Source organism: Colias eurytheme, chromosome 25 (assembly GCF_061535395.1).
Source record: "Colias eurytheme isolate Ceu_HAF_F1 chromosome 25, ilColEury1 Martin Lab GWU primary, whole genome shotgun sequence".
NCBI classification, from domain to species: Eukaryota; Metazoa; Arthropoda; class Insecta; order Lepidoptera; family Pieridae; genus Colias; species Colias eurytheme.
The window spans coordinates 566,427-594,150 of NC_143004.1; the positions used below are offsets into that span (position 1 = coordinate 566,427).

The 27,724-nt window shown below is 34.9% G+C and overlaps 2 protein-coding genes across 6 annotated transcripts in view; one reads left to right on the forward strand and one right to left on the reverse strand.

Annotated features, from left to right (window-relative positions):
• LOC149897396 (uncharacterized) overlaps positions 1-7,667 on the reverse strand; it is a 39,545-nt gene extending 31,878 nt beyond the window's left edge. The window contains exons 1-5 of one of the 5 annotated variants that reach the window (XR_016458169.1): positions 7,306-7,667; positions 6,852-7,126; positions 6,314-6,494; positions 4,189-4,291; positions 3,498-3,713 (exon numbers count right to left, since the gene is read on the reverse strand). Coding sequence is in view for 1 of the 5 variants with exons in the window: in XM_090116330.1 (XP_089972456.1) it covers positions 3,707-3,713; positions 4,189-4,291; positions 6,314-6,548 (345 nt within the window). In the remaining 4 variants the exon portion in view is untranslated. Of the gene's footprint in view, positions 1-3,496; positions 3,714-4,131; positions 4,292-6,313; positions 7,127-7,305 lie in introns of those variants that run through there. The other 4 variants (XR_016458168.1, XR_016458167.1, XR_016458170.1 and 1 more) reach the window with 4 other exon arrangements.
• A 616-nt stretch (positions 7,668-8,283) lies between these two features.
• px (MAP7 domain-containing protein plexus) overlaps positions 8,284-27,724 on the forward strand; it is a 121,408-nt gene continuing 101,967 nt past the window's right edge. Inside the window, exon 1 of the mRNA XM_090116502.1 lies at positions 8,284-8,576. Within this exon, the coding sequence (XP_089972628.1) occupies positions 8,548-8,576 (29 nt within the window). The 5' untranslated portion in view covers positions 8,284-8,547. The remainder of the gene's footprint in view (positions 8,577-27,724) is intronic.

Genomic DNA, 27,724 nt, shown 5'->3' on the forward strand with positions numbered 1-27,724 from the left:
AAATCGTACCTTGCGCACCGTCAAACGTGTTAGCAAAATAAAATCGTACCTTGCGTACCGTCAAACGTGTAAGCAAAATAAAATCGTACCTTGCGTGCTGTCGTACGTGTTAGCAACATAAAATCGTACCTTGCGTGCTGTCGAACGTGTTAGCAACATAAAATCGTACCTTGCAAGCTGCAGAACGTGTTAGCAACATAAAATCGTACCTTGCGTGCTGTCGAACGTGTTAGCAACATAAAATCGTACCTTGCAAGCTGCAGAACGTGTTAGCAACATAAAATCGTACCTTGCGTGCAGTCGAACGTGTTAGCAACATAAAATCGTACCTTGCGTGCTGTCGAACGTGTTAGCAACATAAAATCGTACCTTGCGTACCGTCAAACGTGTTATCAAAATAAATTCGTACCTTGCGTGCCACCGAACGTGCACGCAAAATAAAATCGTACCTTGCGTGCTGACTAACGTGTTAGCAACATAAAATCGTACCTTGCGTGCCACCGAACGTGCACGCAAAATAAAATCGTACCTTGCGTGCTGTCTAACGTGTTAGCAACATAAAATCGTACCTTGCGTGCTGTCGAACGTGTTAGCAACATAAAATCGTACCTTGCGTGCTGTCGAACGTGTCAGCAACATAAAATCGTACCTTGCGTACCGTCAAACGTGTAAGCAAAATAAAATCGTACCTTGAGTGCTGTCGAACGTGTTAGCAACATAAAATCGTACCTTGCAAGCTGCAGAACGTGTTAGCAACATAAAATTTTACCTTGCGTTCTGTCGAACGTGTTAGCAACATAAAATCGTACCTTGCGTGCTGTCGAACGTGTTAGCAACATAAAATCTTACCTTGCAAGCTGCAGAACGTGTTAGCAACATAAAATCCTACCTTGCGTGCTGTCGAACGTGTTAAAAACATAAAATCGTACCTTGCGTGCTGTCGAACGTGTTAGCAACATAAAATCGTACCTTGCGTGCTGTCGAACATGTAAGCAACATAAAATCGTACCTTGCGTGCCACCGAACGTGCACGCAAAATAAAATCGTACCTTGCGTTCTGTCGAACGTGTTAGCAACATATAATCGTACCTTGCGTGCTGTCGAACGTGTTAGCAACATAAAATCGTACCTTGCGTGCCACCGAACGTGCACGCAAAATAAAATCGTACCTTGCGTGCTGTCGAACGTGTTAGCAACATAAAATCGTACCTTGCGTGCTGTCGAACGTGTTAGCAACATAAAATCGTACCTTGCGTGCTGTCGAACGTGTCAGCAACATAAAATCGTACCTTGCGTACCGTCAAACGTGTAAGCAAAATAAAATCGTACCTTGAGTGCTGTCGAACGTGTTAGCAACATAAAATCGTACCTTGCAAGCTGCAGAACGTGTTAGCAACATAAAATTTTACCTTGCGTTCTGTCGAACGTGTTAGCAACATAAAATCGTACCTTGCGTGCTGTCGAACGTGTTAGCAACATAAAATCGTACCTTGCGTAGCGTCAAACGTGTTAGCAAAATAAAATCGTACCTTGCAAGCTGCAGAACGTGTTAGCAACATAAAATCGTACCTTGCGTGCTGTCGAACGTGTTAGCAACATAAAATCGTATCTTGCAAGCTGCAGAACGTGTAAGCAACATAATATCGTACCTTGCGTGCAGTCGAACGTGTTAGCAACATAAAATCGTACCTTGCGTGCTGTCGAACGTGTTAGCAACATAAAATCGTACCTTGCGTACCGTCAAACGTGTTAGCAAAATAAAATCGTACCTTGCGTGCCACCGAACGTGCACGCAAAATAAAATCGTACCTTGCGTGCTGTCGAACGTGTAAGCAACATAAAATCGTACCTTGCGTGCTGTCGAACGTGTTAGCAACATAAAAGCGTACCTTGCAAGCTGCAGAACGTGTTAGCAACATAAAATCGTACCTTGCATGCTGTCGAACGTGTTAGCAACATAAAATCGTACCTTGCGTGCTGTCGAACGTGTTAGCAACATAAAATCGTACCTTGCAAGCTGCAGAACGTGTAAGCAACATAAAATCGTACCTTGCGTGCTGTCGAACGTGTTAGCAACATAAAATCGTACCTTGCGTGCTGTCGAACGTGTTAGCAACATAAAATCGTACCTTGCGTACCGTCAAACGTGTTAGCAAAATAAATTCGTACCTTGCGTGCCACCGAACGTGCACGCAAAATAAAATCGTACCTTGCGTGCTGTCGAACGTGTTAGCAACATAAAATCGTACCTTGCGTGCTGTCGAACGTGTTAGCAACATAAAATCGTACCTTGCGTACCGTCAAACGTGTTAGCAAAATAAATTCGTACCTTGCGTGCCACCGAACGTCCACGCAAAATAAAATCGTACCTTGCGTGCTGTCTAACGTGTTAGCAACATAAAATCGTACCTTGCGTGCTGTCGAACGTGTTAGCAACATAAAATCGTACCTTGCAAGCTGCAGAACGTGTTAGCAACATAAAATCGTACCTTGCGTGCTGTCGAACGTGTTAGCAACATAAAATCGTACCTTGCAAGCTGCAGAACGTGTTAGCAACATAAAATCGTACCTTGCGTGCAGTCGAACGTGTTAGCAACATAAAATCGTACCTTGCGTGCTGTCGAACGTGTTAGCAACATAAAATCGTACCTTGCGTACCGTCAAACGTGTTATCAAAATAAATTCGTACCTTGCGTGCCACCGAACGTGCACGCAAAATAAAATCGTACCTAGCGTGCTGTCTAACGTGTTAGCAACATAAAATCGTACCTTGCGTGCCACCGAACGTGCACGCAAAATAAAATCGTACCTTGCGTGCCACCGAACGTGCACGCAAAATAAAATCGTACCTTGCGTGCTGTCGAACGTGTTAGCAACATAAAATCGTACCTTGCGTGCTGTCGAACGTGTTAAAAACATAAAATCGTACCTTGCGTGCTGTCGAACGTGTTAGCAACATAAAATCGTACCTTGCGTGCTGTCGAACGTGTTAGCAACATAAAATCGTACCTTGCGTGCTGTCGAACGTGTTAGCAACATAAAATCGTACCTTGCGTGCTGTCGAACGTGTTAGCAACATAAAATCGTACCTTGCGTGCTGTCGAACGTGTTAGCAACATAAAATCGTACCTTGCGTACCGTCAAACGTGTGAGCAACATAAAATCGTACCTTGCGTGCTGTCGAACGTGTTAGCAACATAAAATCGTACCTTGCGTGCAGTCGAACGTGTTAGCAACATAAAATCGTACCTTGCGTGCTGTCGAACGTGTTAGCAACATAAAATCGTACCTTGCGTGCAGTCGAACGTGTTAGCAACATAAAATCGTACCTTGCGTGCTGTCGAACGTACCAGCAACGCGTACGCATGCGCAGCGTGCAGCTCGTCCCAACCGTAACGTATAATTCAGCATATACCCACATAACCACGCGAGTAGTCGCAGTTTACACATTTTGGTCACCACCTTTTACACTCCCATATAGCTCCATAGAGCCTCACCTCGGGTGTGCCAGCAGGTGTAAGTACGCATGGGCAGCGTGGAGCCTGTCGTGCGGGAGGCGCAGCGCTGCGAGACAGTGTCTCAGCGCTTCGAGACAGTGTCTCAGCGCTGAGAGTCAGTGTCTCAGCGCTGCTAGTCTCTCCCCAGCACCACCCGCGAGCCCGGCGCCATACTACCGCAGCGTATATCATCTCGCCGATGCCGTTCATTATGTTCTGTAACACAAGTGAGTTGGTTGTGTTGGATAACATAATAAGATTTTACGCGTAATAATTGTTTAATACGGTTTACATAGACCGTTCATTAAAATTTCATGTTAAATTTAAATGAGGTAAAATCAATAGTATGTTTTGGCTACAAACTTAATTATTATATAAGTATTATAAATTAAGTTGGTATATGCATGTGTGTGATTATTATTGACCGCCTCCTTGGTACAGTGGTTGACGCGTGACCGTAAAACCGAGGGGTCCTGGGTTCGATTCCCGGTGGAGACGAAGAAAAAAAAATGTCTCGGTCTGGCAGGACACAGAAGGCTGATCACCTACTTGTCCCTAGAATCGATCAGTGAAACAGATGTATGCATAATGCATCTGCCCCTTACCCCACTTGGGGACAAGGGACTTCACTTACACTTTATGTATGTGATTAAATTTTGCTGTATGTATGTATGTGTGTGTATTATCTCACAGCAAGCCGTTCGGCGCCAATCTCGCCGAATCATGGAAAGCCAGCAGACTGGCAGCTAGTCGCGCGACACCGCCCGCTCCACCTTCACCGCCCTCTTGGCTCTCTGTAATGTTTTTTTTGAAGATAACTAAATTTTCCTTTTTTTCAAGCATCTATAAATTAAATAAATTTGCGGAAATCCTTTCGTTGTCCTCAGTGCACAGACTAAGTCAATTGAAACTTATGCGCGTTGAGAGTAAAGTTTCAAAGTCACGTCATGACAATATCGTCACGATATGGAATAAGGCTCGGCAAACAATTCTTTTTTTTATTTTAGAAACAAACAGTCATAATATACATAAAGAAATACACAATCAAAATACATGAACAGACCTATAATTTCTTTTTTTTTAACTAGTTGTTGTGATTACAATACATACAAACAGAGTAACAAACATACACACCTACACATACACACACATTCATCCGCACAAACTTTCGCATTTATAATATTATATTAAAAAAAAATTAGTAGGATTTGAGCACGATTTGAGTTACCATAGTTTCAGCAAGCAAAGCTCTTCAAGCTGATGCATGTCGTTGACTATCTCTTTGATGGTAACTTCACCATCGCCAAGACTCGAACCGAGGATTTCAGCTTCATGCTAAGCTGCTTTTAATTCCTACACATTTGATAAAATGGAATTATTTTTAGCATTTTAATTTTTATTTTTGAAGTGAAAACTTCTTTAGCGGCGTTGAGCACTTTTTCTGTAATGGGTATAAAATCTTAAACTCGCGTCAGGACACGTGACCTGATCGAAAAAGCGTAAGACGGATGGAGAGTAGACAGCTATCCCCTCTCTACTACGCGCATTTTCACTTCTGCCGGCACTCCCGGAGTGCAACCCGTCTTTTTTTTTTAATGTATAATAAGTTCAACAGTAGAGTTGCAAATAGCATGTATGTATGTGCATGACTGAGTATATTGCACGCCTCATAAGCGAAGCGTTGAGGTGGGTACTACTGTCACTTCGCGCAAAACATCTGATTTTTCAAACTTAAAATGTCTTTATGTATCATACATTGCACTTGTAAGATAATACATACACACACATATTAAGAAAAAACACTATTTTTAACGTTCATGATATTTTTGATGTCATTTTTGTTATTTAAACTAGTTAAAAAACAGTTTAAAAAAGTTCTGTCTTGGACGTCCGTGTGTCTGTATGTGCGGATCCTTTTTCTTGTTAACACGATAGCGACCGAAATACTTTACTAATCGAGTCTTTACCCTTTCATTTTTCAGAGTCTGATTCGATGTGGTTTAATTGTTATTAAATAAACAAAAATAATAATTAATAAATATTTATTAAAAAAAAATTATGAGGCGTGCACTTTTGGATTTTCCAAATTATTTTAAAATTGCAAATTACAGTTCTAGATGTTTATCATTAATCATTTTATCAGTGTCTTTTAGTGATTGGGGCTAGTTGTTTCAGTTGTTTTGCCACAAAAGCAGGAATTAACATTCGGCTTTGTGGACTTGAACAGACTTGATTGATGATATTTCGCACTAATCACTACATATTATAAAACAAAGTCGCTTTTTCCGTCCCTTTGTATGTTTAAATCTTTAAAACAACGCAACGGATTTTGATGCGGTTTTTTTAAGTAGATAGAGTGATTGAAGAGGAAGGTTTTAGTATATAAATCATTAGGTTTTAGACAAAGCGGGCGAAGCCGCGGGCGGTGAGCTAGTGATATAATAAAACTATGATATTCGCACACAATAATGTTATAACATTATTTGTTAGCCACTGCATAGCGCGAGATGCACATATGCGGCTTTTGTATGCGTGGTGAGTGAAGTGAGCGCAGTAGGCGCAGGCGCAAGCCGTGTATGCGCTGCCCTAGCATGTGTAGCCATAGACCCCAATGCTGCTGCAGTAGCTCTTTCTCACTAACCTGTGTTTTGTGTTCTTGTTTTTGTATGTATATGTTGATGTAAACAACTGTTTGCTGACCTTAATTAAATAAATAAATAAATAAACCTGCTATGTAGGCGGCGCATCATCCTGCACATTGTTGATAATTCGGTAGCGCCTGCAGGAACCGCACTATATCATCATCAGCCACCCACCGTGCAGCTCTAGCTGGATGCGCAGGGGCAAGTCTCGTATGCGCTGGTCTAGCATGTGTAGCCAACGACCCCGCAGCAGCAGTGCTCTTGCAGCAGCCCCCCCCCCCCGCACGCCCCGCTGCAGCGTCGCACGGCTAGCCATACGCGGCTGGCGCAAGCAAATACTGTGCGCTGTTCGCCGCTGTGGGGATAGTGTTGTATTTTTTAAGAGATGCAGAATGGAATTAAACGACATGGACAACCAATAGATTAAATATGACTAAAACTTTTATTTCTACACTAGCTGCGCTCCACATTTCACCCGCGTGGCTCCGCTCCTGTTGGTCTAAGCGTGATGATAAATAGTCTATAGCCTTCCTCAATGAATGGGCTATCTAAGACCAAAAGAATTTTTCAAATCGGACCAGTAGTTCCTCAGATTAGCGCATTCAAAAAAACACTCTTCAGCTTTATAATATTAGTATAGATTTTAGTATTTACTTGAATTGCCTTGTTACTATAAAATGTTATGTTCTCACTACATATACTATCTACTGACTTATGTATGTACTGCAAACTGCTTCACAAGTGTACCCTGTGTTTTATAAGTAAACTTGAGTTGACAATAAACTGGTATGTAATTCTACATTATATGTTGTGTTATTGAGGCACTATCGGGTACAATTTCAGACGCAAGAGGCTCAGATAGGCTTTGTTTTGAAATTTGTTTGGAAGGATACCATTCTTTAATCTTTATGTTTTAGGTCAGTTTTTCTTGAAATTGTTGATTTTATGCTCCATGTAGACATCACACAGTTATGTGTCTTCTTCAACCTAAAAAAAATGTTAGAAACTAGCTTAGTGAAATGATTAAAAAACAGAATTTTGAAAAAGCAGTCCCGCATGACAGGTATTGCATGTACTTAACTAATACTGTTATATATACATATATTACATGTAACAGATCTGAACTTCCTACAATAAAAACATAAAAAAAAGAGTTCAATACTAACCTCAAAGTGATCTTCACAACAATATTAAATTATGGGATGATCGCGCCTCTTTACACCTACATAGCTTTACCACTTTTTTCTTACAAACCATTGAGATACTATTATAGTATTACTACTTTACCATGCTTACTTACTACGTAACAATTTACAAAGAAAAATACTTGCAGTTAGGCACAACCCAATACTTGTATATACATATATGTAAGTTTTTGTATTTTTCTATTGAAGAATGATGTCCCATAACGATTTATTAACAATTATAAGAAACGAATAACGATATTGAATCAAAGAAATTTCTAAAACTTGTTCAACTATTTTCTTGATTTGATTTGTTTGTTGTCATGAACTGTGACGTTACACGAAGCGCGCCAAATGGCCGCATCGTTTGAATTTGTAGGAATTTGTCGATTTGGGTTTTTTAAAACATTTTTTATATACTTCTAATTAATTTTTCGCTGCGAAATTTTTCTCCCTTATATAAAATGTGGTAAACTATTGGATAAAAAATAAAAAGAATCATGCATATTCCCTATTAAAGGACGAATATCAATTACCTCGTATTCTGGCGTTAAAAAAATTAAACGAAATGTCCAATGTCCATGACTTTTCTGTAGTGTTACCAGATTTCAATCTTTTCCCATTTATGTGTTATACCGAGTACCGCAAGGAGTATATTTAATATTTATCATATTCTGTAATTATTGAAAAAATATTCAATACGACAAGGAAATGATAAGGAATATATTAATCTATTAGGTTGTAATTTATTTTATCTCTCTTTATACTAATCAAGTTTCCAAAATGGTTATTTCGGTTCATAAACTCAATTTTTAATAAATTACTTGAATAACTATCTTAAATTATTTTATTTATAATCAAACTAAGAAATAAATCGTATATTATCATTGACATACTGGATGTAAGGATTTATTGGGAAATTTTATTTATTAACTGGCAACTCAGTGTGTTTCGCACGAATGCAAGATGGCTGCCAATTTATGTGAACGTAAGGACGAGTAGAAAACTCTTACGCGTTCGTTTGATAAAATATAGTTTTTTGTGATATTATTTTACCAATCGTTATTTTAACATAGTGTATGTGTTTTTGTGTTATATGTTATTAGTTATCCATGTTTATAAAGTCATATGTGCAATATTGCTATAGAAGGCATTTAAAATGTTCAGTGTTGAATTGTGATGGTTATTTATGCAGTGATAGTTCTCCTTTGGGCGTAATGATGCATGTTATTGGATGATATTGGTGATTTTACGTGAGTACATGTACTATTTTTATACTCATATGTCATATAAGGATAGGATAAAGTGATTTTTTCAGTCGAAGAGTGTAACCTATTTGATTATATTGGTCGTTTTTATAGCGTGGCCAAAGTAGGCGCTGAGTCGTCGCCGGTTGTAACAATGCAGCTGTTCTCTTTACACGGTGCAGCCTTTTTTATACAAATCACTCGTAACATATTTCCAGCGTTCAATGACTGTTACGTCTGTAATTTATGTTATTGTTGAAAACAACATCTAAAACCTTGTATTTTGTGGTGAAAATGATGTTCATACAATTGTTAAATGTGGGGTGATAGTCCATTTCACGAGAAAAATCTATAAAACTTACCCAAATATAAGGATATACAATGTTTAAAACATATGGTTAATGACTTGTATATCGTTGTAAATGCAAGCACTGTGTTATCGTAATTATGATAAACCTACATCATTTAAATGCATAATATCTTCCACACAGAAATCTCGGGTTGTTTTTAATTTTTAATACAAATAAAAACAGAAACATTTTAAATCTATGTTAATAAGGCACCTAAGTGTATTCTTAATTTAAAAAAAAAATTTTCATTCAACACACTTTTCGTAAAACTTGACTAACATATTTATCTTTAATAAATAAACTATGTATATATCTGACACTTAGTTATCCCAATTCATTCAAAATGCTATTTTAAAACATCTCATATTAAAATATATTTAATTAACTGCCTGATTATATGTAGTTATATGTAGTCCACATTTATTTTGGGCATCTATAAAGCATTTTTTTTTAAATGTTTAAACCAGAATTCTGAATCCACACTCATTCTTTGTTTTATTTTTAGTTTTGCAACAATCTTTCCACTTGATAACAAATTATCTTGATCAACTTGTCACCTTCCAAAATAGCATTTGCTCAAATACTTTGTAAAATTAATGTATATTACAATACAAATTGTTGTGTGCATAATCTACATAAAATTCACACAGTTATTTAAAAGTTGAAGTGAATTGTATGAGTAAAATTTAATTTAATAAATAATAATGCCCAACTTAAATATAATATGTACATGGAACAAGCTATTATGTATAAAATAAACAAGTTATTAAGCTAGTTTTTATAAATGATCCTCACAATATTTTAAACGCAAAAGAATAAGTAAGAATGTGTGAATGTAGGTTTTTTACACTTTCACACCTAAAACAATTGAATAAATGTTGATGATACTTAGCAATGTTGTAGCTTATGTACCAGAATAACACATAAGTTATAGAAAATTTGATATTTGAAAGCTTTTGACACATAATAAACAGTCCATAAAGAAACATGGCTAGGTTGAAAGCTCTGTAGGTATATGAATGTACACTGTACGCTGTGACCTCATTTATTTGATAAAATTTTAAAGAGAAATTTATGTTATTTTTATGTACTCCACAACAGGCAATGGTAGATTATTTAAATTGATTTATAGGGCCATAAACATGCACTCCTGGCATGAATAAAGGCTTTATGCTCTACTTTCTACAATGTGCTTGAATATAATATGGTAACATTACCCAGAATTCATGAAAACTATACATAAAACACATTCTACTGAGTCCAATATTTTTTAAACATGCACTTGATGTATTTTCACAGATTCTAAGAGAACTTTGGCTACCAATAACAATAATATTCTGAAATAATTTGGAAAATCCAAAAGTGCACGCCTCATAATTTTTTTTTAATAAATATTTATTAATTATTATTTTTGTTTATTTAATAACAATTAAACCACATCGAATCAGACCCTGAAAAATGAAAGGGTTCTATTCCTGAGCATACTCAAGCGTAAGAGAAAAAAAAAGACTCGATTAGTAAAGTATTTCGGTCGCTATCGTGTTAACAAGAAAAAGGATCCGCACATACAGACACACGGACGTCCAAGACAGAACTTTTTTAAACTGTTTTTTAACTAGTTTAAATAACAAAAATGACATCAAAAATATCATGAACGTTAAAAATAGTGTTTTTTCTTAATGTGTGTGTATGTATTATCTTACAAGTGCAATGTATGATACATAAAGACATTTTAAGTTTGAAAAATCAGATGTTTTGCGCGAAGTGACAGTAGTACCCACCTCAACGCTTCGCTTATGAGGCGTGCAATAATAACCACTATTAATATTGTGTAGTTTAAACCTATTCCCTCATACAATAACTTGAAATTATGCATTAAGTATAACATATACTTGAAATATTGACCTAGCTTTCTTCCATATTAAAAGTGTATGGATTTAACATAAAATATGATAAAAAATAACTAAAATACTTATACCTTCAATTAAACCATCTTTGTAAAACATAATGAAATAAAATCAACTACGTAATAATCATTAATCTATAATCCCAAAATGTGTTGGTAAGCGCATAACTTGAGAACGGCTGAACCGATTTCGATAATTCTTTTTTTATTATATTCCTTGAAGTATGTGGATGGTTCTTATGTAGAGAAAACGTAAATATGTACCACGGGCGAAGCCGGGGTGGACCGCTAGTAATTAATAATATGCTCTTGAAGTGATATTCAAAATATTGTATTGCTTTATTTTGGAAATTTGATATGTCTGTGGTCTGTATGCTAATTTTATATTAGTTTTTCTATGGATAATGCTAATTGCAATGTTTTTATTTTTTACTAGAAGTTCACTGTTAACTTCATATCACCCATTCCTTTTCTTTCTGACAAACAAACCTAACCAAAATGGGCTCAGCCATTCCTGAGTTTTTGTGAGACTAATATAACAAACATTTTTTATATTTTTAATTTCATATAAATATTTGATACCTGGTATCTGAAATTTAGTTTTTTTTTAATATTATCCTTATTCTGTTACATTATCAGTATTTTTAATAAATGGTTTTAAAAAAGTCTATTCATTTATTTTTACATTCATCTCTAAAGCAAAAAAAAAAACAGGCTTAAATTTTTTAAATTTAAATTTATCGCTTTCTTATCAATACAGTAGTTTTAAATATATTGTTGCATTATCAATTTAACCACAATTAAGTCTACACTAATATTATTATTATATAATTGCATGAAATAAAATGTATTGCATTACTTACTTGCATATTATTATATCCTATTCTTGTTTCTATTAGCTTGATAATCAGTTGAACTTTAAAACATAATCTTATAAGAGAAGAAAACAAGCCTGCCTTTACATTAAATAATTTAGCTTACAAAATACATAGTAATCAAATAAGTAGTAAAAGTAGTTGTATATCAAAATTGCAGTCCACCCGTGGTACATGTTTACCAACGTTTTCTCCATATAAAGAACCATCCTCATACTTCAAGGAATATGTTTAAAAAAAATTAAGGAAACTAACACATTTTGCGATTCATTTTTATATTATAGATAATGTTCTGTCATTTGAAACTATATTATGTTCGTTCACAATTGAAGTATGTACATGTTTTCGTTTTTGCCAACTGAAATGTGTATTGTTTCGCAATTTTCTCACATTTCAATACATTATGTGAAACACCGTGAACAATAACCGTTAAAATGATATTTTAACAATGACTTTAATTAATTTATTGTTACGGTGCGATATGTGACTAATGCTCTTTCAATTGCTTTTTACTGCCTTCTTTTTATGAGAGGATATTTCAAATATTTATTGTATAAGTTGCCCCATTGGTACAATGGTTAATGTTTGAGTGTTAGTGTGCCTATGTTTGATTCCCGATCGCAAGGAATGCCCCACACCCAGCTAACGGAATATGGTATGTCACTTTTTATACACCAAAAACAAAGACAGCAACTAAATCTTTTAGTGAAAACAAAAATGTTGCTTATCATCATGATGATGACAAAAGATTTAATAATTTTTCTTAGCACTAATATGTACAAATAAAGAACAAACTTGGCTTGTCATGTAAATTAATTTTTGGGAATTCCCCAAATGCTATAAAATTTGTCAATTATAGAACTATGTTGTATAAAAATATATGCAATTAAATTTGTGCGTAGCCCATTGCTATTAATATCAACTGACACTGACTGGCTGTCTGTCTGCAGCAGTAGATATAAATAACTTTATTTACATAGGATTTGTGTTTTTAAATGTAAAACCTAGCAATCGAAAATACTAAAAGATTAAAAATTACCAATAACTTATTAATGCTCCCAAAATAGATGGAATTGTGCAGTGCAAACGAATTTATTCTGGTCTTTTAACGTCAATGAAGAATCTTTGCATTTAATTATTATTCGAAAAGGTATTATAATAGTTATTATTACCAGATATTCTAAGTTATGTAAAGGTAAAGTTAGGGGATATAAAGTGAAAATTATTACGTTACTTAGTGGAATATGAACAAAGTGAACAATAAACGTGATTTTTTGCTAACACTAGGTGAGCAATGAGCATCCATTGCCTTCCGTGCCGAATTTCGTGTTAGTAGCTCGAGTAGTTTCGCGATTTTATGTTTAGTCAGCCGGTGAAAATCCTCCATATCTATCTTATCCAATTAAATGTTAGTTTAGCGTGTAAACGCTTCAATAAATGCGATTTGAGCCCAGTTACGGTAAAAATATGGGCACAATAAAGGTAATGGTAATAAATAAGGTATGTTTATTTGTTCGTGATAAATAATAATACGTCAACTTATACACCCCTTACGGGGAACTCTTTTTCAATATAAATGTTAAATAATAATAATTAATGGTATCATAATATGTCAAAGAATATTTACAGAACATATTTATTTGAGCACACGACACTGTTTATTTACCGAATATCGATTATTGAAACACGATAAATTCAATGCAACATATTGGCGGTTCAGTGTAACCAAAAATTGGATGGAGTGTACACGAAACCTGATACACGTAAGCAGATATGTGGGCTTTTTAATTGACCATTGATCAATGCTGTGTTATTTAATATTATTTTATATTCAATTATTCTGATCCTATTTTATAAATATTATTCGTATAATGATTGTACGTAGCTATCTTTTGATATATGGTTCAATAGTTTACGTACTGGATATATTTTTGCAACAAACTCTACCTACTCTATTTCAACTACATACATGTATATATATGTATTTTGTATAATAATCCAATTTCGTTGAACGGCTCGAGCGTGAAAACATTATAACATAACACACAAGCTCATGTTATTTTCGCATTTGTAATATTATTATGGAAGTAGGTACATACACATTGTGAAGACCCACAGTTCGCGACCTATCACCCGAGATTATAAACTGTCAAATAACTGTGAATAACAACAAATCATTTACTATCTGAAGCAGTATTAACTATCTGATAGTTTAAATATGTAAAGTTATAAATATACTTTTCATAATATATACTTACTGTTCAAACATGCATTGCCTTTCATGTCTCAAAGAAACGAGTATTTTTTAACATATCGATATTCAATCCAGTTTTCGCATGTACCATGGTACTCTGAATGATAATAGCAATGTTTTTCTTCACTTCGTGCTTCAGTTTTTATATAAAACGAATATAACTGTTTCGAATGTTTTTGTATCGCTGATAGTCTGCACGTAGGCGATGTACGTGATGCAGCGATGGTTTCAATAGTGAGTAATGCTATGAGAATGCACACAACTTTCGCCTTTCGCGGCATGCAATTTGGATTATAGTGGCATACTAAGTTTGACACGATTTCGCTCGTTGTATCATCGCGAAGAATGCACTCGAGATGCGTTTAAATGACCCTTAATTAATTATCGATAGCTGTGTTGGTTTTGTTGTCATATTATGCCTTATTTACTCACAGAATAAAGAAACATATTTTAAATCAAATAGTTATCTTATTAGATCATATAAAATTGACGAAGATATATTTTCCTAAATCCGCTCTATTGGGCATTTATCTTCATTACCTACATCGTAGGTATTACGATTTGCCAAAGTTTACGAGCAAGGATTTTAAGATCCCTGAAAATGTATGGATCGAAAAATGTTTAGCTACGCCTTGGCTATAAGACCGACCCATCCATTTCAGTAAGATCGATGTGCGATAGAATCGGACGAAACTATCTTATCTTACTTTCGCATTTTCTGCGGAGCGACCGAAAATCTTTTTTCTTTTAAAACTTTGCGAGTAAGACTCTTACTAGTTTGTGGTTCCCTCAAGAAAAAGCGGATTTTTGGCCGAAGTTTGAACTCGTTAACATTTGTTTCTAACCTTCGTATAATACAATAATGTTAAGATGTATTGTAAATTAATTTACCATTAAAGCCCGAACAATCTCTCCTTAAACAGTTTGCGATAAAGCCGTCCTCAAAGTCTATTTTGATATTGTCGGCGTATATGCTCAAGATACGTAAGGATGACGGCAAAACTAACAGAGCGATGCAGGCAAGGTTGCTGATGCAGTGTTTGCTGTGCTCTCGCTCGCCCTAAGTCAGCAAATATTGGCGATGCAAATAGTATTATGTGCTTAGTCAGACTTAGCGATCGAGCGATGTCGGGTTTGATTTTGAATTTCAATGTAAAGGATTGGGAGCGATAGCGGTTTGAATAAAAAATATGTTTAAGTTACGCTGCAGATTTTGTGTGACACATTTTTATCAACATTCAATAACTGTATTTCCAAAAAAAAAATAATAACTTCACTATTATTTTTAGTCAGAATAACTTCCAAGCCAAAGTAACATCATGAGAAAAATAACCAGTTCAAGCAATGAATCGAAATTAGTAAATGGCAGTCGATCGCATCTATACTGTACAATAAGTAGAAAATTTTAAGAACGAAAGAAACCTTTTTCGGTGACGTGCACACATAAAGTATAAAAGCTTTAAGCCATTGTTGGCCACCAATCTACCATCTACCCTCAATTCTCGAAGCACTACTTGTGGTACGCTTAGTGAAAATAACATAAGTGCTCGCAGATAGTCTAGACTAGATTTAGAACTAAACACTTGTTATACACTAAGAGCACTTGCCGTAGATATAGTTATACAATGTTAACAATTAGTTTGAAGGAGTTTTCAAAGATAGCATCGGTGTCTTATCTGGGCGTTCAATTATTAAATTAGGTTAGAGGTATACGATATAACGAGTTTGTACATATAATGTATTTCTGTAGGATGTTGTGCTAGGTTGTGTGATGAATACTTTAATAGTCGCAGTCGTAAACAATCTCTTTAAGATAATTGACTTGTTTAGAGCAATTCTTTATTATGAGACTAGATGACCCGGTAAACTGTTTTGACTTACTCTTATCATTCAGAGGTATGAAAAACAGATGTTGGCCGTTTCTATATGCACCGAGCCATTTCAGAGGACATACACCGTGACATGATAATTTTATATATTAGATAGGAACAAGTTTATCGCCAATTTATTGAGTATTCGTATTAGCCTGCTTTTAAAATATTTTTATTCTTTTATTTTAAGCTATAGCTTATAAACGTTTTTGCGAAATGTACTGATTATTTCGTCCGATAAAAAATGCACATTTATAGATAGACACAATGCAGTCACAATGTAAAATTTGAAATGTAAAAGAAATGTAGGTAGATAAGGTATAATATCGTGACGAAAACAATCGGTCAGACGCTGGTATAATTTGAGCGCACCTGTCGATACATTTTTACACCTGGACAAATGTATACACACCTTGTTATGTGAGTACATACATACACACGAAATAATGAAGCTTTTGTGTGTAGATAGAGCGATTATTGAATATTAATAACTGTGTTGTGGTTTTTAATCAGATTAGCTGGATTGTGAATAACTTTTTGTGTCGTTTATTTTAATGTAAAATTAAAATATAAGGAGTTGAATTATCGTATGGAAATATCGTATGGACAACATAGAAAATCTATTAAGACTATTAATATCACTTATTAAAGAACATCAAAGCCCAAATCTTTCATCTTAATTAAATAATAAAATAAAAATCGCAAATCTTTAATAAATTTAAAGCTTTACGGTGCATCCTACATGTATCTACCTATGTAATGAAAAGAAAAAACATTGTACCTTTCTCTAGAACCGCAAAAAGATGATATTTTTGCGATTGCCCTTTCAAACGTGTTTACAAAGCTAACCACTATACGCAAGCGGTTTTAAAAAATATATTCAGAAAAAGGTAACAGTATTGTAAAAATATAAACATGATACACACACAGCTGCACCTACATTAGTGTGTGCGTTGTGAATATCAGTTTATATGTAACGTGTATGTATGTGTATTATGTATATACACACACGTGCGCATATATTTCGCGCACGGCCTGCGGTTGCGGTTAATATTACGAGTGGAGCGATTCATCAAACGCAGACACTGACGGATTAACGGCCGGAGATCCGCTCCGTGGCCACTGCACTAGCGATTTACCAGCTGATGTAGCTTTACGCGAATTTGGCACGTAAACGTAAAGGGCTAAGGGCTAATATCTGTACAACTAGGGTTAACGAGGTGGTCGTTGATTAAAAATGTATTTATCGGTAGCGTTCGGTGGAAGCAAAACTACGCTGTAGTACAGATTGTTTGAATGTTTGGAAAGTGTAATTTTGCAGTATTAATGGGAATGCTTATTGTTATTGGCTGTGAACGTTTTTTGTGATCATACAATTTATTATATGCCATTATGAGTTATAACGCTGTAAACAACTTGCCTCGTCATTGTGAAATGGGTGCGAAGTATAACGGTCCGGTTGAATAATAAATCGATTTTATGATATAAATCATTGACGTGACAACGTCTTATAATTCGATAGAGCCGCCTGCACGCACGAAAAAACATGACTCATGCGGCGTTACCTCGCTATGAGGCGTTCCATGTAAGGCTTGAAGTGCGAGCGAGAGCGCGGAACGAACGACAAAGAAGCACAATCGGACGTTGTCACGTTCAACTATCGTCAGTAAACCGCAGACAATCAATTTTTTTTATGATATTGCAATACCTACCGAAATATATAATCGCCGTTTCCATGGCCCCAATAAATTCGCATAATTCCATTTATACCTCCATTCATAAATATAAACGTGCAGGGTATCGTTTCTATGTATGAATTGATATAAAATATGTTTACCTAAATATAGATGAACTTTTTCCGCCTGCGGCTTTGCTCGCGTTTTCAAAGGAAAACCCGCATAGTTCCCATTCCCGTGGGATTTCCGGGATAAAACCTATCCTATGTGTTAATCCAAGTTACCCTCTATATTTAAAAAAAAAAAAAACATATATTAAATATTATAGGACATTATTACACAAATCGACCTAGTCCCACAGTAAGCTCAATTAAGGCTTGTGTTGTGGGTACTAGGCGACGATAAATATAATATTTAATAAATACATATATAGATAATAACACCCAGACCCAAGAACAAATAATTGAGTTCATCACACAAATATTTGCCCTGACCGGGGATCGAACCCGGGACCGTCGGCTCAGTAGGCAGTTACTTTACCACTGCGCCAACCGCGTCGTCATATGTGTGCTAAATTTCATTGTAAACGGTTCTGTAGTTTATGCGTGAAAACCATATACATAGTTATACATAATTACAAACCTTTCCTCTTTATAATATTAGTATAGATAGGTATGCTATAGATAAATGAGCATGTATGTATCATGTAGGTAGGACTTCCGCTCGCGGCTTCGCCCGCGTTTTCAAAGAAATATCCGCATAGGTCCAGTTTCTGTGGGATTTCCGGGATAAAAAGTAACCTATATCTTATTCTGGGTCTTCAGCTATCCTATATACCAAATTTCGAATTTATAATATTAGTATGTAGTAGGATAGATTAAGTTCTAAAATGCTTGTACATAATAATTCATCACTTTACCTTAGATAAAAAGTGATTATGTTACATGTGTGTGAGTGTTTAAAAATAGATGTGATTAAGTTTATTTATAGAACAGAGAACTCATTCAGATACGAAAATGTAATTTTGGACTGATTTCTTAATATGATTTTATCATAGAGATAAATTATTCTGAGAAAATATTTTATATTTAGTCAATATTAATATGTATGTACTAGCGTAGGTACACTTGTGAGTGACGATAAAGTAATATTCCTCGAAATTTACAGAACACCATTTAGGTTAAAAATAAACAGAATATTATAGTGGAAATATAGATAACTGATAAAAGTGCTTATATGTACCTAGAAAAATACAATATTCTAGTCATTAAAAGAATTTTAACAATTAGTCAGAATCGAACAAAGACCCTCAGCTGCACAGTGCACTACACTACACTTTGAGACGACTTTTTAGAATCCATACTAATATTATAAATGCGATAGTAACCCTGTCTGTCTGTCTGTTACTTAATCACGCCTAAACTACTGAACCAATTTTCATGAAATTTGGTATGGAGATATTTTGATACCCGAGAAAGGACATAGGCTACTTTTTATCCCGGGAAAATGACGCAATCCAGGAAATCCCACGGGAACGGGAACTATGCGGGTTTTTCTTTGACTGCGCGGGCAAAGCCGCGGGCGGCAACCTAGTTGTTTAATAAATAAAATGTATAAAATAACCTAAATATGTACATTTAGTGACATATCACACTAGCGGATTGCGAGCGGTTTCAAAGCGGAGCGGGTGCGCAACGAATACGTTGCGGTTGCGCAGCGAATTCGTTGCGGACGCGTGGCAGATGCGCAACGTTTACGTCGCAGTCATGTACACTCATTAACAAAATGGAATCCGTGCTGGTTGTTACTTATAACTTGTGATAGTATAATAATTATGAGATCATTATTTTTTACGAGTTTCATAACATGTTAATGTTTAGGGTATTGTTTTATCTATTAAATCTTGGTCGAAATGCAATCAGATAACTTAATTGCTCATTAAGAAAGTTCATTAGTGAAATAAATGTTAAAGCTCCTTAACTAAAACAGGGCTATCTTATTATTAGATAAATAGCAGTGAATAGAAAATTTTATCAAGCAACCAGCAACTCACTATCACTTTGCTCATAATTAGGTTCACAAAATCTCTTTATAACATACGTTGCTATGGGAGAGATTATACTGGTCAGTCGTTACATACTTTTGGAATGTATGGTACATTCTAAAAGTCCTAGTAATTCAATTTTATAGCACCTTTTTTTAACAACTCCAGTTGTTATTACATCTTTAGTTAACTGTTAAGTAAGTGCATTTCCACAGTACGGTTAAAAAATTGAGTGCTACAGAAACGATGGAAATATTGAATGGAAGTTAGGCAAGGCGGAAGGGCTGGCTTTTGTGCGAGAGTATACAAAATGACGCGTCCGCAACGAATTCGCTGCGCAACCGCGGCGTGTTCGTTGCGCGCCCGCAACGTATTCGTTGCGCACCCGCTCCGCTTTGAAACCGCTCGCAATCCGCTAGTGTGATATGTCACTTAGTGTCAAATGTCAAATATTTATTTAAGTAGTTATTTTAAATGTAAATAGCCAGTAAATGCATACACTCAGTGGGTACATGAAGAGACGAAATATAGGTTAGTTTAAATATAGGTGACCTGAGGTCTAGCGGCCGGCTCGGACGCGGCAGACTGCTAATTTTTAATTAATTGACGTAAGGATATGTACGCCCATTTAACTACCGTTACGTTTATTATGAATGAATTTTAATTAAATATTCGGCTTTGAAAAAGTATATTTAAATATAACTTACTGTTTCCTTTTTAATTTAGTATTTATTACATATTTCACTCACAAACTTTTTAGTATTTTAACTAATTATGCAACACTGAGTCTCATACATTACATTAGCGATCTAGTTTTTATGTATCTTAAGAAATAGCGTACCTACTAAATATGACCTGTCACCTGTCCCTTTATTCAATAGCCGGGGCGGACCGCTAGGGTCCGCCCCGGCTTCGCCCGTGGTACATGTTTACGTTTTCTCTACATAAGAACCATCCTCGTACTTCAAGGAATATAATAAAAAAAGAATTATCGAAATCGGTTCAGCCGTTCTCGAGTTATGCGCTTACCAACACATTTTGCGATTCATTTTTATATATAAGAAGAAGAAGAAGAAGAAGAAGATAAAGAAGATATTCTTTTAACTAGATCGATAAGGAAAATTACATTATAAGCTCGTTATTTTTCATATGAATTGTATTATTTCGATAAACGCTGAGTTGGCTGATGTCTGATAGATTACGAATAGATTAGTTGTAACGATAGGGTGTGTTTGTAATACACATTTAATAACATAATGTCTGGTTTCTATTTCGTAAAACCGTCTACAGGTAATCAATGAATATCTTTCTTTGTATTACTTGTACCTACACAAAAAAATTGATTATACGTGGTACGCATGGTAGTACGCACATAAAAACCAGAGATTTAGTAATACCAAAAGTTTTTGCGAAACAATATTGACTCTAGTGTGTCCTTATAGAAGTTTTCGAATGTACACCAAACATTGAAACGTTTACAAACCGTTCCCGGAACTTAACTAAGTGCAATGTTGTGTCTATCGCTGGGCACATGGCACCACGGTACACACGGTTCGACTCCCCGGCGAGCCGTGTTTACTAAACATTTACATATAGGTAGGTAAGCTCGCACCGTTTCCATGATTGCATTCAGTTTGTACTTGTGACGTCATTGTTTATAACTTCATTATGAGGGGCGGTAGGTGCATTATTGGGTTAGATGTTTTTTTTGTTAAGGCAATTAACTGTGAAGAAAACATGTACATAAGAAGGTACATTACAAGGCATTGTTTAGGTAATTCATTTTAATGTAGGTAAGCCCTCATTGAAATATTATGTAGGTACCTATATCAATTTTAATTATAAGATGAATACAGTACCCACGCCGTCGACTTTTAAGTTTGTTGAGAAACATCTATTGTAATGTTACTGAATGTTTAACAATAAATGCAAACTGCTATATATACCTACAATAAACAACACTTTATTCAATTTAATCCATCGAAATCCAAATAAAGCCCGTTTCGTAATTAGCTCATTATCATGTAAATATAATTACGATATAACTGTGTATTTACGTAGGTACGTACGTAATATAATCTCATTAATAATTCGCATCTCCGAATATTATAATTCGTCGATCCCATTTAAATTTTATGATTGTAATTTAATTTTCCCGTTTTGCAAGCGAGCGGAGCGGTTTAAATGGATTAATATTTCAAATTTCAATGTTCCCAGTGTAAACAGGGTTTTTTTTTATATGGAACGGGTTAAATAAATATTTGCCCGCTCGCAACGTTCCGATATACGGAGTGTTTTTTTTGCACTGTTGTTGTTATTGGTTTGTTGTATTTGTACGTGAGTTTTACCGTGGCATGGACAATGCAAAAATGTTTTGTGTAGTTATACCTTTGATATGTGCGTGTATGTTTTATTGATTTTGAAAACGAAATACATCGTGCTTCTTCCTCTCTACGTAGATACTGCATTCCAAGGGTATCTTATTGTAAGGATATCAAAGTGATTTACAAAATAACTAATGAATCTACTTGATGGTATCAATGCTTGAATTTGTTTGAAGTTTAAAAACTAAAAGTTTTATACATATTTTTGTTTTGGAGCATTTGTTAGCGTTGTGTTTAGTTCTTATATTAAATCTAGTTTAACAGTAGTATGTTTAGTGATTATGGAATTATCTCTTTAGTCGACCAGTGAAACCAATTGATCGTTATGTAACGAGAACTGACCTTTCCCATTGTAATACATCATCTCTTTGAATACAGCAGTTAGGTAATAGCAGCAATTAAAAACAATCAAATGCCCGCTTCATTTATTTAATTGTAGCGAATATAATTGTATATGTACAGTTAAAATGGAAAAAGTATTCGCTGAGAGACGGTGATAAATGCATTTTCCTCTATACAAAGCAATTAAATGCTTTTAAAGAGACAAGGCTGAGCTCTCGTCGCACCGATGCGATGGCTCCGTAATAAGGTAGTATTAAAAATTAATATTGCGGAGTCATTATTAGAGCTTTTAGGTCGTGAATGGGGAATATTAGCTGTGATTTAAGTAGTCTAGTATTAGCTATCGCGAATATTATAACGATAAAATATAAATATGCAACCTGTTAATAACTATTTAAGCTGCAGGTATATATCAGTCCGTGACCACTTTGGCTTAATAATAATAAGCATTTTTTGTGGAATAAAATTCGTTTGGTCTCAATACATATGCAATGTCGTAAAATTTTGCTCTTAGCGGCTATCCCATCCTGGGGACAAACGATTTACCACTTTATAAACACCTATACTAGACATAGACATGGGGTTTTCTTAAGAATCAATGAATAGGAGCACGTGGCACTCAATATGGAATACCATACAAACCTTACCTTTGTTCGTATTAGGGTTTTACAAAAATAATAAGCGAGGACATGAATACAAAAAGCACATATATCGTATGTGATTGACAAGCAGATGTTGCATTCGTTCCATAGTGTGATAATGCTGCTAAATATAATCGCATTATGACTGTAGGTAGGTAGGTGTATCAGATAGTTATCGGTGTGTTTAGAGTACCTACTTAGTATGTTTTTTTATAAAGTTTGTAATGTAGTTTTTTTAGAATATGTACTGGTATGCGTTTGATTCTTTGTCCACGGAAAGATTGCGTGGCTAATCATCTCTTATCAGCAGCAGCTGTCATTCATTTTCCTTGATATATGTCACATTTAATTTGCCCTTATGTACCTATAAGATAAATGTGACAAGTAAAATACTAATCAATATTATGTACTTACAGAAAAAAAAATCGCAAGAATCTCTAAATTTTGGTTATACGTATATTGCATGAAGTTTCGTTACAGTAGCACTTTTATACCAATCTCGTATTACTCGTCAAAAGTCTATAATATTGCGGATTACGTGGGCTCCTAAAAGCGGAATGCTAAAGCGGTTAGCGGATAGAAACGAAAGCTTTTACATTTTACATTGTAACGATCAATGCAAAGCACTGGACGGTGTAAAATCGTTCAGAGCTCAATAGTTTTATACTAATTTATATACATACGTCGCATCGACGACTTTTATGTATCGCGTTAGTACTTTTATATGTTTTATAAGCATCTAATTCTGATTGCTCGTCATTATTTAGAGATGCTGGCGCCTCGCTTCCCACTCGAATTAATGAGACAGTTGTAGTGGGAAATTTTGTTAATATGAAAGTAGCTTGGATAGGTAAAATATAATTATAAGCTATAAATATGTAAGTTTAATAAAATTATTATTAAAAATTGTCTTATCAATAGGCAGAGGCGGCTCGCCCTAAGGAGCGCTGGTGCAGTGAACTCCCATAAATAATTATAATAAAATCACACTCCTTAATTTCATTATTTAATATTAATTATTACTATTTAAAATCAATCGTAATCGTAAAAAACTACTGTCAATACCAATGAATAAATCCATCATTCCATACACCTGAATAATACTGTATTATACAGTAACGCGCGAAGCGGAGCGCTCACGATTGCGCTCCAATGAAAAAATATTTAGTACATTTACTAATACGAAATCCAATAGGAGTGAAAGAGAGGGTTTGCCAGTGCCCTGCGCGCGTGAAACAGAAGATTTTCTATGGAAAAATAGCAAAATTCGGAGCGCCGCTCGCGCAAACGTTGCCGGTTCGTTTTTACCGCCGCGCCTGGCGCCCGTACACAGGACAGCGATTGCGCGCAAGGTTGCCATATATTATAAACAAACACTCGACTCTCGAGTCAACTTCAATGCACGCGCGCGAATGCAAATTCGGGAATTTTCTAATTAAAATCATAAGATACGTGTTGAAATAGTATGTAGTTATCAGTATTACTTGTGAGTGTGAAAATGAACAATTATAATGTGGCGTTCATTAAAAAGTGTGTTAAAACGTTACAAATTCGGCTTGAATTGAAAGCTAAGGGACTGCCACGGCCTGAACTTGACCTTACGCAAAAATGTACGACAAAAACGAAAACATAATATAGGTACGCGTGTATTTAAATCCGAACAATATTATGTGAAAACACCGTGGTTGTGTGGTTGTGATGAAAGCAACAACAGACATTTACGAATGTCTTGTCGCTTTGAGTTATAGATATTTTTGCACACCAAAAAGAAAGACGTATGTATTTCCTTTATAAGTAATTTTTTTGATAAATGTACTGTTTTACACCATGTATTTTCAGTGTTTTATTTCAAGTGAACACCCATAAAATTTTGTCACGAGCCGCCTCTGTCAATAGGTAGGTACTGATATGGATTCGTAAAGTTGTCTATTTGTAATAAAGCATATATAAAACTGAACCAATTGAATGTAGAAATTAAAAAGTTATAATAAAACACTATGGTTTAATGACAAAGGCCCGTATTATATGATTAAGAACTTAAGGTTCATAAACATACAAATATGTAGTCTACTTTTAAATTCTGTCTTTACCAAAGAATCAGCGAAGCTTATAGTTACCCATAGTAACATAATATACAGTGTTAATTACATCCACAATTAAATGTACTTCACTACACTTCCCAATCAAATGTATTGAACTAAAAAATTCGCAAATTGTAATATTTCTAAAAAATCGTCTGACGCACGGCATTGCCGTCGTTTTAGCGTATGTCAGATTTATAACACGTTAAATGTACATAATAAATAGTAATTTATAAAGTAAATCAATCACATGATTGTATAAGTTATGAGGTTTTTCCAATTGGCAAGTAACGTCGTGACGATTCGATTCGCGGAGCCTTGGTGCTGTTTGCTAATGGATGTGGGAGACGCTTGGCGACACCTTGACGGAGGTGTGGCGTATCACGACACCAACGGTAAATAGGGGAACGTGTGTACTAAATGATGAGTAAATAAAAGTCGAGAAAATATAACCAGCCCATGTAATAAGCTGTAAATACCTGATATAAGTTGCGTATTTGGATGGAGAGTCGAAAATATTATTGTTTTGCTTACAGAGAGGAATAATTATTGTGATTATAATTGCGTATTTTTGCGTGGTACATGTACAAACAGATAGACAAAGTTCTTAAATTATTTATTTTGGTGTTTTAGCTTGTAATGTGAAGATAAGATAGTTGTGTACTTGTGCTTAAAAATGTTCTATAGTATCTCTATCAGCGATAATTTTGTTAAAGTTGTCTGTTTGTTTTTGCAAATAGATACGTAGTATATGATGTAATCATAATCAAATCTTATTTCTAATATGATTTCTACTAAGAGACGCCGCATAATTTGATTTTCGTTCAAAAATGTTCCATAAAAAAAACAGGCTTGACGTGTACAATTACACTGTACAAACAAGTATCTGCTAATATTTGAACTAAATGGCACGCAAAATACTTAGACCGTTACAAAACAAATTAGTATCTGCAAAAATATCTATTATCAAGTACGCGCTAATGTTTTTATCAAGCATTCTCTCTATTGGTCGTACGCCCACCGGGGCTGTGACATCACGCGTTGTAAAGGTTGCCGAGATACGAGTGGTTCACATTTATAATTATTATTATCTTATCTGTGAACAAATTAAAGGCTTAGTTTGTGTAATGACACATTTGGCGCCAAACTTGTGATAATAAGATAGGTAGATAGGTATAGGTGTGTGCTATTGCTTCGCTTTATTATTTTTATTTTTTATTGTACAATTTTTACTTGAAAACATGGTATGAGGATTGCTGTTGTTGGTTTATGAATGAGTACTTTTAATACGGTACGCGTCGATTACAAAAGTTATTAAAATTCAGTATTTTCTTCTGTCATTATACTTTTCTTATGTTTTTAATTTTCGTTTGCTCAAAAAAAATGTTATTTTAACGGTAACTTCCGACCATAAGTAAAGATATTTTTAAAGCGAACACCTAAAATGGGAGAATAAATCTTAACTTACTAATACTTAGTATGCATAACGGGCAATATGACCTCATGTTGCTCTAAACATAGCTGTGAAAGCTCAAGCGATGTATCACCAATATAACCTACCCTGTGTGGTGACCCTGCGCACGGCCCCGCCATAAACTTGTCGCCGCCAGCCCTGCGAGCGCGAACCTGCGACCCGCGATCACGATGAGGACACCACGTCTGTCTGTATATCCTGGGTATATGTTGTGGTGTGATGTACCGAAAACGATATAGGACATGTTCTTTTTTATATTTGGAGAGGCTGCATTATGTCATGTAAGTAGGTAAGAAGGGATATGGGACCTATGGAATATCAATAATACGATGCGTGTTTAGATTTTGTTTAAGTTTAAGTACTTAAAAAAAAAAAAAACAAAAAACTGTTTGTTTAAATCTTAATTTAATGAACTTCTTAAATTAAGTCGAAGCAAATACTCAGTGATAAGCCTAGGTTATTATATTTATGGTATTTTAATATATTTGTCCATGAAAAAATTAAATACGAGTACAATACATATTTGCTGTGTCGAATTCTTTAATGTGTTTGCAATTAATCAGGCACATGTATTATAAAAATATCATCATATAAGTTTTCGTTTATTTTTATTTCCATGTTGTTTTATGAGCGTAATAAATAAATAGGGCCGTTTATGTTTTTTTACAACGGCCTCATAGTAATTTGTGATCGATTAAATAAGCTTGATATGCTTATGCGATATAATATCTTAAGTACCTAATTTATAAAATAGATTTTTCATTTTACTAATCCACTTACTTTCATTAGTATCAAGTTATTGATTGCCTTCCGTTTGTTCAGTTGTATAAAACAATTAAGGATTTTTAATTATCCAGATTTGACCGATGATAAAATAATTTTGCCTTTTTTATGTCTGTGTAGTTTGGGAGTACGAGACGTAGGTAGACGAGGTAATGCACAAGAATATTTTGATTTTGAAATAAATCTGGTAAAACAACTCCATAGTTTTTTGTGCTCATTGATTGGCTTAGTACTACATATAAAGTTATTAATCTTTATTGTCATTCATGGAAAAATGTTTTGCAATAATTATTAAATTACGCCATGACTCTCAATTTTAATAAGTAATGTTTTGTAGGTTTTAATAAGGTATTGTTCACACATACACACACACGTGTAAAACAGTTGGTTAAATGAATTACCACATAAAAATTTAATATATGTACTTTAATGTAGTTACAGTACAGTGTACACTATTTTAATAGAAATCGAGA